The 12,401-nt window shown below is 44.8% G+C and overlaps 1 protein-coding gene across 2 annotated transcripts in view; it reads left to right on the forward strand.

The window, feature by feature from the left end:
* The first annotated feature begins 181 nt into the window (after positions 1 to 181).
* Positions 182 to 12,401, forward strand: part of Cacna1d (calcium voltage-gated channel subunit alpha1 D) — a 357,002-nt gene continuing 344,782 nt past the window's right edge. For both annotated transcript variants that reach the window (XM_008851829.2, XM_008851828.2), the window contains exons 1-3: positions 182 to 390; positions 2,363 to 2,672; positions 6,304 to 6,409. In XM_008851829.2, the coding sequence (XP_008850051.1) occupies positions 324 to 390; positions 2,363 to 2,672; positions 6,304 to 6,409 (483 nt within the window). In that variant the 5' untranslated portion in view covers positions 182 to 323. The remainder of the gene's footprint in view (positions 391 to 2,362; positions 2,673 to 6,303; positions 6,410 to 12,401) is intronic.

Consider the following 12,401-nt stretch of genomic DNA (forward strand, 5'->3'; position numbering starts at 1 on the left):
CAAGCCAGTTCTCCTTTGCAGCAAAAAAAAAATTCCATGTATATATTATTAAGATAATATATACATCTGATTTTATTATTTTTTTTAAAAAGTTTATTTTGGTCCATTTTTGAGAGGAGAAGGAGCGTGGGTGGCAGGCGGTTTTTATAAATTATCCTTATTTTTGGTTATTTGTCTCTGCCCTTCCCCACCCCCTGCTGAAGCGAAAATAAGGGCAGGGACCTTGGCTCTTACCTATAGGTAACCCCCTTACCCGCTCCTCACCCGCCCTAACGCCCAGCACAGTGCCCTGCACACAGTAGGCGCTCAATAAATGTTCGTGGATGATGATGATGATGATGATGAAAAAAATGCAGCATCAACGGCAGCAGCAAGCGGACCACGCGAACGGTGAGCAGCCAGAGCCCGGGCACCCGCTGGCAAATCCCATCCTATCACCGTCCTCCTGTTCCCACCCCCTCTTCCTTCTCACCCCCCAACCCCCATCTCCGATGTGCTGGGTGGGTTGAGGGGGTTGGAGAGGATGTTTCTGGCTCAGTGTCATCTACATAGACAGGGGAGATGCGCGACAGCTTCTCGGTTCTCCTCTTCAGGCCCTGAATGTCAGAGTTAATTCTGCATTTGTTGGGGTGGGGGCCGCCATTGAGTGTGTGGAGCCCTGGCAGCCGAGGGGCGCGAGTGAGGTGATTCGGGTTCAGTGTCCTCAGGCTCAACTTTCCTCCAACGCCCCCGAGTGATGGAAGACAGGGTGCTAGTCTCCAGCCTGAGCCCCCTTTTCAGCCTCTCCCCTTCCCTTCCTCCTCCGCCCCCTGATTAACTAAGAAGGTCTTTGGTGGCATGAAAATTCTGGGATTGCTCCCCTTTTGCCCTTTAAGCGGGTTAGTGAAGCGTACACCCCTCCTCTCCTGGGGAAAGGCCCAGGGTCTTGGGATCTGGGGGAACAGGCTTGGATGGAGTGTGTGTTCTAGCTCCCTGCGCCTCCTGTGCACAGTCCGTAACCTAGCAATGCCGGGAGAGTCACTGCCTCTGTGGGGCTCAGCTCAGCCCTGGCCAGGCACCACGTGCAGTTTCCACACCAGCGGGGATGGCTTGAGATAGGCTGGGGTAGCTTTTGGTCAGCCAGCCTCTTTGGAGACCGTTGGCGCCCCCCTCCCCGCCCCCCAACCCCGGTAGGCTTGAAGCCTTTCCGGGTGAGTGCTTCTCAAGGGAAAAGCTTGGCATGACTGGTCCCCCGGGGTTCCGAAGAGTGCAGCGCGCCTGCTTAGGTCTCCTTCCAGGCTTGCGGGGCAGGAGACCTGCGCTTGCTTGATTCCTAATGATAATTGTTTTTGCAAACACGGATCCCTCTAACCTCTGTCACCACTCTCACTTTGACTTTTGTTTCGGCCGCGGGGATGGTGGCCCACTGTGGGTAGGTTCTTTTGAGATCTGCCTGGGAATGGCCTGAGCCACAGTGAGGGGCGGGTCGCACATGGAGGCCTCCTTGGTTTTCTGCCTTGTGTGCATCTGGATGCTACCCTGCACTGAGATGATTCTTGCAGAGGCCTTGAGGGCTCCTGACATGATGCAGTCTTTCTTAGGTATAGGGATGCAGGCTGACTGGTTGCTGGCTTGGCTGCTGCTGCTGCTGCTGCTGCAATTTAAAATGCAAAAAAGCCCTAAAGATGTTTTTCTGTTTTCGGAAGCTTGTGGAGGAAATGAGTCCCAAGCATCATGAATTTTCATTTGCAGGAAGTGTTAGTGCATAATCTAGATATTTGTTATGGGGCTTTTGGTATAGCCTGGTGCCAGTGAAGAATTTTTTTCCATGCAGGAAAAAAATGCATTTGTGACTGTGGAAAGATGTTGGAGGAACACCCTGAAAATGCTTAAGACTATTGAATTATTGACTCTCTCCCTCTTTCTCTGTGTGTTGGTGTTAATTCATTTTAGAGAAAAGATATTGTGCATATTTGTTAAGTCATAAGAGATAACACAAGTTTTTAAAATCAGAGAAGACAGGGTAAATGTGAGAAGAACAGTTTGCCAGAGGAAATGCACCAGAGGACCCCTTTTGAAGACATGGGTATCAAAGAGTATTGTGTGGTTTGGTGTGGTACAGCAATGACCCTGAGTGACTGACACTGGGGACAGAGCTCCCTGGACTTTCTGGTTGCACCGCCTTCCCAAATCCCCCTACGTCTGAAAAATAGGACATGAAGTTCAAAATGGAAACACAGGAATGCTTCCTTTTATTATTGATGGAAGACATTTTTTGCTTAAAAAAAGAAGAAAAAACAACAACAACAACAACAAAAAAAAACACCAAAGACATGTAATGAAGTTTTTTTTTTTTAATTATTCTTTTTCTCCTTCTCCCCAGAGGCAAACTATGCAAGAGGCACCAGACTCCCTCTTTCTGGTGAAGGACCAACTTCTCAGCCGAATAGCTCCAAGCAAACTGTCCTGTCTTGGCAAGCTGCAATCGATGCCGCTAGACAGGCCAAGGCTGCCCAAACTATGAGCACCTCCGCACCCCCACCTGTAGGATCTCTTTCCCAAAGAAAACGTCAGCAATACGCCAAGAGCAAAAAACAGGGTAACTCGTCCAACAGCCGACCTGCCCGTGCCCTTTTCTGTTTGTCACTCAATAACCCCATCCGAAGAGCCTGCATTAGTATAGTGGAATGGAAGTATCCTTTTTCTGTGGGAAGGCTTTCTCATTTTCTCTCTGACCATCTGTGCTTTAAAAGGATTTGCTTTCTGAAATGACACTTTCCAAAGCTGTAGCAGTCTGGAACATGAGCAACAGAAGAAGCTGGATGCAAGGGGCTTCATGGGACATGCTTCCTGTCACCTCAGCTTGCAGAGGGATGGCTCTGTGGGTATATTTAGCCTAGTCCAGTGTGTGTGTGTGTGTGTGTGTGTGTGTGTGTGTGTGTGTAAGGGGAAGGGAGTGAAGCCTGTAACTTCAAAGTGTAGGAAGTTAAAATACGAAAGTAACCTCTGCTGTGGGATAGGCAGCTGCTGCATTTAACCTGTTGATAGTGAGGCATGCCTTTTTGAAGAATAAAAAAGACTGAGACTATACTCAGACTGTACTAAGTGACCTTTGGTGGAATCTTCTGGTTCATATGATTCAAATTTGTTTCTGCAATTACAATGAATGCTAAGCTCGTTCCTGGTTCTGCTGTTTGGTGATTCTAATTGTTCAAGCAGCTGTAAATATGAACATTTACTTCATAGCGATTAATTTTGATATTATTATTGGCTGATCAGTGCTGTGATGTCCTGGAATTTCCTTTTGACAAGTTCCAAAAAAGCCTTGGAGCTGTGAGTGCACACAAACTGTGCAGGAGAGGCTGTGAACGCCTCTTCCTCACAGGCTCTGGGAGTGACAGAATATCCCTCTCAGGGGAGGAACTGGCAGGTGCTGCCTTTATATATATAAAATCCTGTCCTTGGACTGACGTTGCATTTCTGGGTGTCTTCTTTGTATTTTTAAAAGTGAACTTTCTCTGCCCCCAGGATGGTTGCCATGCCCCTGGTCTTGGAAGACTATGGTGCTTCTGCCCACTTAGCCCCTTCCCCAGATTTAGAGTCCAGGCTCCAGTGACCGCCACCCTCTAGGAAAGATTGACTGACGCCTTCTCTTTGAGCATTCTGATTAGTCACATGATTCTTTGGTCTGGGTAAAATAAAGCATTTACTTTTCCCAGAAGATTGTTTAGGTCAGATGCCCTCTGAGCAGTTCCTGGCACTAGTCAGGGGTGTGAGTGGGGAGCTTTCTCCCCCAGGCCCAGGGGAGGGAGAGGCCATTCTGTAAGGATACTGACTGCTGACTAGAAAGTGGAGCTGAACTACCTCCCCCCCTTAAAAATCTAGGTACACACTGAGACAGTTCTTTCAAGCCTCTGTCTTAGCTTGCTACTTTCTCTGTTCATGGACAGGAGTGAAGATGAGGCAACTGTCTAGAAAGGTTTTGGAGAAAGCAGCTGAGTGCTAGGGCAGGATTTGAAGGTTTTCACGTGCTTTTGCTTTTTTAGAACAGATGTCTCTCCTCTAGAGTGAGTTATGGTGTCTCTCGAATAGCTGTGTGTATACACTTCTCTTTAAGTTCACCTCTAGCTTGAGGACAGAAGTCTCACATAGATGGGTGTAGAGGTTGTGTGTTGTGTGTGGGGGGTGTGCTTAGGTGGTCTAACTGAACTCAACAGATTGTATTTGCTGGAAACATGTCATCTTTCTGAGGTTGGTGTGAGGTGTCTGAGTAAGTGGAGACCTCTTGATGGGGTCATTCATTTTATGTGGGATGAGGTAGGAAGTCCAGGGCTGTTTCCATTGTCATATCAGTTTGTACACGGCAGTTTCTGTGTAAGAGTGAATTCCAGTATCTCACTGTTGACTCCCTTTCCTGAATTGCCAAACACATGTGTACATGGATTAAGAGAGCTGGCTACCAGTTCAGGAGGATGCCTGCTTACAAGTGGGGTAGTTTTTAGAACAGGTAGATAGTAAATGATCCCTTCCATTTTAGGGAGTAGGTTCTAGAAGTCTTTCAGCAGCTCAGTTAGCTAATGACCCAGTTAGCACTGGGAGAATCCAGTTTGTTTTTATAGACAGGCAGGGGGTGGCAAGATGTTCCCCTTATCAGCAGGAACTGCTGGTTCAGTCTCACATTTCTTGTGGTGGTGAGATGGCATCTTGTAGTGTCTGTTGACTAAACTAGACCACCATCAAGGGAAAAGAAAAACACCTTATATACACATGTTTAACCTTCTGGAATGGTGTTAGTGTTGCTCAGATTTGCAGATTTATGTAGATATTGAGAAATGAGAACGGAAGGATGGTGGTGTGAAATAGGGAGACACTAAGCGTGTCTTTATAGGGAATAACTCCAGGACTGTTGGTTTCTAAATTTCAGCAGGCACCTGCTAAGAGAAAAAAAAATGAAAAGAGAATTTTAAAGTCTTTTAACAATGGACTGTCTTAAAGTTGGATCCCTGGGTAAAAGATTTTATAACATGAGATGAGTTGTGAGAATCAGTATGATTAAGGCTAACTGGCTTAAAAATAAACCCATCAAAGTTAGTAAGAGGATAATGTTATTCTTGTCCTTATTGCATTGAGTTATCAGAGCTCTTCAAAGGACCTGAAGTTTTATGAAACCCAAGGTCTCTCCAGAGAGGGAAGGGGTATTTGTTTCTTGCATCATGTCTGGAGTTCCCAGAAGGGCATCAGCAGGAATGGAGACTAGTCTGCTCCTATCCTTGAATCTGCAGTACCTAGAGGGATTTAGTTAAACTGCTGCCCTGACTCTTGTGGATGAATGCACAGGAGGAACACTATTAGAAAATCAAACCCAGGAATTGCAGGTTAAGTCAATGCTCAGAAAAACCTCATGTTTGGAAAGGCTAGACCAAAAGGGAGAAAAACAGTCATTTCGGTAGATGTCAAATTTTATGTTGCCCGTTTTAACACTGTCTCTTAATAATACCAGAATGTTTATTTGAGTATCTGTTGAAGGCTGATCTCAAAGTGATTCTTGCAGACAGTCCTCCGAGATTTAAAATTGTTAAAGCCCACTTTTAAAGTGTCTGGTGCTGATTTCTTGTGGCTTTTAAATTTAATTTGTTTATAAATTGAACACAGAAACAGCACATTATGAAGTAAGCTCCAGTCCAGCTCTAATCTGAAACAGTTATAGTTATTGATTACTTTGGTCGAGAAAGGAGGGAGGAAGCTGGTAGCTTGCTTATCACAGTGCGTGAAGTGCTGAGACACACCACAAGAGGGTCACGGAAAATGGAGGTGGTCCTAGTGGCTTTGCCTATCCCAGGCCACATCAGGAGTTTAGACTGACCCAGCCAGAAATAGCCCCCGTGTCTAACATATGACACAGGATCTGTGGAAGAGGTTTACACCATGAGGGTTACTTGTCTGTGTCTGTGACAGCTGGGGATTTAGTAAGGCCCTTGCTACTTTTTAAGTTACAGCAAGCAGAAACCTGGTTCACAGGATGCCCTAACTGGATGCTCAGCATTTTAATAAACAGCGTGCAGCAGAAGAATGAATGTAACGTGATCCTTGTAACAGAGAGGACAAGTAGAAGTCCTTGAACAAGACTAGCGAAAGTTACCTCTGCCCCAAACCCAATAGTTATAATAGTCAGCTGAAATATGATGCGTGTGTGTGTGTGTGTGTGTGTGTGTGTGTGTGTGTGATTTTCATTTTAAGAGCCATTCAGATGTGGAATGATTGGGAGTGTGATAAGAGGGATGGTTTACATTTGCGTAATGCATATACCTTAACAAAAACTTTCAGACCATTTGACATATTTATATTATTGGCTATTTTTGCCAATTGTGTGGCCTTAGCTATTTACATCCCATTCCCTGAAGATGATTCTAATTCAACAAATCATAACTTGGTAAGTGACTTAGAATTTCTGCTTGTCTTGGTGTATCGTCCTTTGTCTCTGTGCCTAAGCTGGCAGTGGGCTTTGTGGATGGTTGAGATTCATAACCGCATATGCTGTGCTTCCTGAAGCTTTGTAACAGTGCTTTTTAAAAAACATTGGCCTGGATTCTCACATTTGTGCTGAATGAAAGTGTTCAAAGTCATGAATCTTGTACAAGTAGATATGGAACTTTGTATGGAAGAAATTTGTGGAAGATTTTAAAATAACTTGTCCCTCTACATAGGCTTTTGCTATATGTCAGCTTTTTAAAAATCTCATGTTATTTGGGTGTTGTAGGTACTGTGGTTAATTTTTCTGGTAAGTAGAGTTATAGATTTTTGTATGTGAGCTGTTAATTTTTATGGACATAGAACACAACAAAAGTAATTCAGATACATAGAACATAATTTGGAGAACAAATCATTTTAACAGTGGTGCCGATACTTTGAGTCTTACACAATGCTCCTGATAGATTTTAGGATGAGTCTACAGTTAAATACTCCAGGATGCTTCCATATACTTTATTTCCCTCTTAAAAATTTATAGTGTACATGAGATGAGAAAAATCTCTGGGAAGTTCTGCAGTTAAAAAACAGGTTTCGTTTGTTTAACTCAGCGAGTCACTGAAAGTAATTGGTTATGGATTCTTTAAACATTTTTTTGGCAGAAGACTTTAATATCATGGAACTAGTGTTTCATGGAACTTCCTTTGGGAAAAGTTGATACAGTTTTATTTTTAAAAGAAAGGCACTAAAAAACACTGGACTGAGACTAGGCTGCATCCCACTCGGCTGCCCCCTGGCTGCATTCGGGGGGCTTCCTTTTCACATTGCTGTTCATCCATCTGGTAATTAAGGGGATTGGCTAGGATCCACTAGGATTATTTAAAAACCTCTGACATTCTGTTGTCCTCCTTTGATGCAGAAGCCATTTCAGGACTTTTCTGGTCTTGTAGCACCCTTCTGACAAGGGCTCGTTCTTGTGATCAGAGGTCCTGCAGAATGGTGGATGAGAGTGGGAACCAGTGCTGGGTAGCAGGAAACGTGTTCTTCTCTTTTAGTTGATTCCATTTCTTTTGAATTCTAATGTGGACACTGTACTTTAGCAGGGCTGGATTTTTAATTTTTTTTAATTAAAAATATTTTTATGTGTATGAGTGTTATGTCTGCATGTAGGTAAGTGCACCCGTGTCATGGAATGCCCACGGAAGTCAGAAGAGGCTGTCGGATTCCCTGGAACTGGAGTTACGGATAGTTGTTAGCTGCCATGTGGGTGCTGAGATTCGAACCCAGGTCTTCTGCAAGAACAACCAGTGTTCTTAACCACTGAGCCATCTCTCCAGCCCTTGCATTTTTTTTTTTTTTAAGTCTGAGTGAACATTGCTCTATGCACTAGGCTTTCTGGTCAGGCAGAGCTTAGCCAGTTGCCTGAGGCGAAACTGCTCTTGTCAATTTGGCTTTCATGGTTTATGTTCAGAATTTCTTCTGACAATTTAAGTGCTATGCATATTTAAGGTGTAACATAATGTGTGTTTGCATTTGGGCTTTGGTAGTTTGATTTCAAGAGAATTAAAAAATTTGGCTATTGAAAAATATGGCTGAATTGGAATACACACACACACACACACACACACACACACACACACACGACATTTTAAAGGGCCTTAGGTTCAGTTGTAGACATGTGACTTTAGATGATCAGTTTACAGGAAGGCAGAAGGAGTTGACAGCCTCCATCAATGGAGATGGGTCATTGCAGTCTAGGCCACAGATGGCGTTAGCCTTGCTACCAAATTTAACGATGTGGATGGTGACCCAATTTGTTGCTTTTTGTAGCTCAAGAGAATATGATTAAACAAACTTAGAAAATAAATACCTTTCAGAATGGCAGATTAATTTAGATCAATGGAATAATTAATGTAGCTCCATGTGTAAGCCAGTTAATGTTCTGATTTTTTTTTCCCTCTAGGGAAATTCAGGGACTAATATAAGTGATGTTGGACCATTTGGATTTCTCAGCTAAGAAGTGAGGAAACAGAGTATGGGAAATAGGCGAGTTGTTCTTCCCCTCCTTGCAGCCTTTCCCAGTGGATCCTTTCTTGATGGTTCTGAGGTCCTGAGCTGGTTCTGAGGGGAGGTAGGCAGTATGTTAGTTTGGTCAGCTTTTCTGAAACAGTCCTTTGACTTCTTTGCCTAGTACTCTGAAACTCAGACAATTAACGTTCCTGCCCTGCTTTCACTTGGATGGTCACATGGCCAGATGAGTTTATGAATCACCTGACTCTTTAAACATTTCTTTTTCCACTGTGGGAAGGGAGGATCCTTGTGGATTTGACCATGACTCTGAACAAGGTCCCATGCCATGTCTGTCCTTCCACTAGGGAGTCAGTCCTTTTTTTTTTTTTTTTTTTTAATACATTTGACCCAATTTGTACCAAAGTGATTGCTCTATTTTTGGTATAGCTTTAGTGGCAGCTGAACGAAGCTTATTTCTCATTTGTTGTAAATACCTTTCATTTAATGTGAATGACTGAGCAAAGGGCAGAGGCCGCCATGGGTTGCAGAGCTGTATGGATCCGGACCGGTGATTTCCTTTGCTTAGGAGCTTGTTGGGAATGTGTATGACAGGCTTTAGACTAAGATGCAGGGCTAGCTTATTGCCTATGTTTCTGCCCCCTTTCAGGTCATTCGTAGTGAAATGAATACTTTCGTTGGATAAGAAATGTGGCCTTCCCTAGGGGTCCAGTGTGTATTTGGTCTGGGTTGTGTGTAATGCAGCCAGCCTCTGGGATTTGGAGTCTACCTTGGGGGAAGCAAGTTTTCCCAGAGTTAAAAAATTTGTTTTTTAACATGAGCACTCTAAGTCTGTGCAGCTTTCGTTTGTGGACTCCCAGGGCTCAGTGGAGGCTGAAGCCATGGAAACGGAGCAGCTCCCTGAGTTCCCACAGTAATAGCCCTCCTTCAATAGCATTTCCTCAGTTCCATTTACAGAACGTGTGGATCATTTCATTTCTTTTTTGCTGGCACAGAGGAGGGACCCTCTTCTGCATCAGGTGTCAGTGTGGGGATGATTGCAAGTTACATTTCCTTGGGATGAAGGCGCTTTGTTTACGCATGTCCCAGCCTTCAGTTTCTCCCAAGCAAATGGACATGAATGAACCGTGTTCGGTCTACACCACTCCCTCCTAGTTTTCTGCCACACTCAAACTGCCTCAAATTAGAAATGTCTGAAAGGGGGTCAGTCCCCACCTGCCAGTTCACAGCTTCCTTGCTATCTGCCCCAGGTCAGCTCGGAGTATTGCAGGACATAGCCTCTCTGTGGCTCCGCTGCTCTGCATCTTTGTCTAGCCCAGGGCCTGGCTCAGACCAGGTGTTCACTAAAGGTGTCATTAACCTGAGCAGAATGTTTTACCAAGCCTTTGCCCTCACCTTTTTAAGACCTGTATGTCTTTATTTCTAGGGTGCTGATGTTTGCCTTTGTGAAACCCTGCTATCACCCCCTTCCTCTCTGTTTGTACCAGTATCAGCCAACTTGCCTGAGTGAATGTGAGGCTTTGGTGGCTCCACTGCCCACTTAGGAGAGGACAGGCCCTGTGGCTTGGGGCCACTTGGGATAGCCTGGTCTTTGTAGTTTTATCTTCCACTCCTCAGCAGCATCGTTGTCCCCTCCCCCATTTGTTCACCCAGAGTTCCTAAGTACCTCTACTCGTCTGCCTCCTGTTTTTTTCTTAGTTTTCTTCCTCCAAGATGCCTTCTTGTAACTGCTTAAGAATCTCAAACTTGTGGGGTGTGGTGGCACACGCCTTTAGTCCCAGCACTCGGGAGGCAGAGGCAGGGGGGGATCTTTTAGGTTCAGGGCCGGCCGGGCCTCAAAAGGAGGTTCAAGGCCAGCGGGGGCAACGGGGGGACCCCGTTCACACAAAACCAAAAAAAAAAAAAAAAAAACCAAACCCAAAAAACAAAAAACACTCAAACTTACATCTCTCGATACCTTGTCTGGCCTAGATCTGAAGAGCTAAATGATCCTATATATTTTAGATGTTTATTTATTTTTTTTTTTTAATTTTTGGTCTTTTTGAGACTGGGTCTTCCTGTAGCCCCAACTGGCCTGGAACTTATGTAGACCAGGCTGGCCTCGAACTCACAGAGATCTGATCCACCTGCCCCTGCCTCCCAAGTGCTGGGATCAAAGGCATGCGCCACCACACTCAGCTGTTTGTTCTTGTCTTTCTCAGAGTGACTCACTTCCAGATCCCTGAGCCTGCCTGGCTCAGTGGTACATAGTAGACATCCAGTAAGTGAGCGTTGAGAACTGCCAAATGAACAGGTATCCAGGAGAAGCACTTTACTCTGTCCTTCTGAGCCACATTGAGGATTATCTTGGGTGGCAGGTCTCTCTGAGGACTCCTGAGAACTCCTTAGAGGTCCTTGGCTGGGAGTAGGTAGAGGTTATAAGTATTTATCTGTGAAAAGCTTAGGGTCTGTAACACTTCTGCACCTCTGTGGCAGCAGTCCTCAGAGCTGGGCTTCAGAGACAAGGCTCTCATGCATTTTGGACTTTGGTTCCAGGGTTCCAAGAGAGTGGAAGCTATGCTGGGGTACGGAACCCATCAGTGGGACTGTGTGTTATACAGTGGCCAGGGGTGCTGCTGGATAGCTTACTGTGATTGCTTTTTATCTAAGCCTCGTGCTTCTTTTTCTAACTGAGATGGAAAGGTAAGCTCCCCTGGGGCTGCATGGTCACGTGGTTTAGCCTCTTGCAGCTTTGCAGAGTGGAGGTGAAGTGTAACATAGGAGCTGAAGTGACTTTTGCCTGTCTGCATTTCAGTTCCACTTTGCTTTCTTACTTCCACATGCCTAGGTTCTATCTGTTCTTCAAGGACAGCTCACATACTGCCTCCTCTGTCCATCCTGATTCTTGACCACTCACTGCCTCCTACCCTGCCTTCCCAAGTACATACTGGCTTTCTCGCTGGACTAAGCATGGTATACACTTAGGTGTCACCCTTTTCCACCTGTTCCATAGCTGGTGTGGGAAGTGGCTTGCTGGTGGTGGTTCTGCACATGGCTTTGGGGCTGGACAGTCAGCTCTTTGGCTGAGTAGTTGACTTTGGATGGAACTACAACATGAGTTCCTAGCGGCAAGCCTGGACCCGATTCAGGCTGTGGCTTTGTGAACTTAGGTCTGCACCTAGCACACAGTAGGCACATCAGGAAATGCATGTCGAATGACTGAATAAATAAATGAGTGACCATGCAGGGGCTCCACAGTATGGTCTTATAGATCATTGGTTAATTTTCAACAATTGGCTAATGATTAATGTTTGCTGACTTCTTGTTCAATATTAATGAGATTACAGGAAACATCTGTCAGAGTTCACCTTTAATTTCAGGATTGCATCTTTCTTTCACGCCAAATTTAACTCTTTGCATTTAGGCAGGGGAGAAAGATGAGAAACACTTTGTGGTAGTTGCTGAATCCTGGTATCACCTGACTTCTTTGTTCAGTGTGGCGCATTAGTTACATGTGAATGCTTTCTTGTGGGAGGATTGTCACATTTCATGTGAAGATTGGCGGAGGGGCACCCACAAAATGACCAGAGTAGATGGATTTGTTATAAAACTTTCCCCAAAGCTGGCCTCCACAACTGGTGTGAACCAGTTCATCTCTTATTGTCACACCTCATTTTGATGAAGAACAGATAACCCAGCGTGATCTTTTTATTGAACAGACTGCTTCAACTAAGCAGTGATGGTTTTTCAGAAATATCATCCAACTCTTGAAAAAATTCCAGATTTACTACTATTAAGGTTCTTTAAGAAGAATCTAGCAGTGGGGGCTGGAGAGATGACTCAGAGGTTAAGAACACTGGTTGTTCTTGCAGAAGACCCGGGTTCGAATCCCAGCACCCACATGGCAGCTAACAACTGTCTGTAACTCCAGTTCCAGGGGATCCGATGGC

Source organism: Nannospalax galili, unplaced genomic scaffold (genome assembly GCF_000622305.1).
Source record: "Nannospalax galili isolate Female #2095 unplaced genomic scaffold, S.galili_v1.0 scaffold485, whole genome shotgun sequence".
NCBI lineage: Eukaryota > Metazoa > Chordata > Mammalia > Rodentia > Spalacidae > Nannospalax > Nannospalax galili.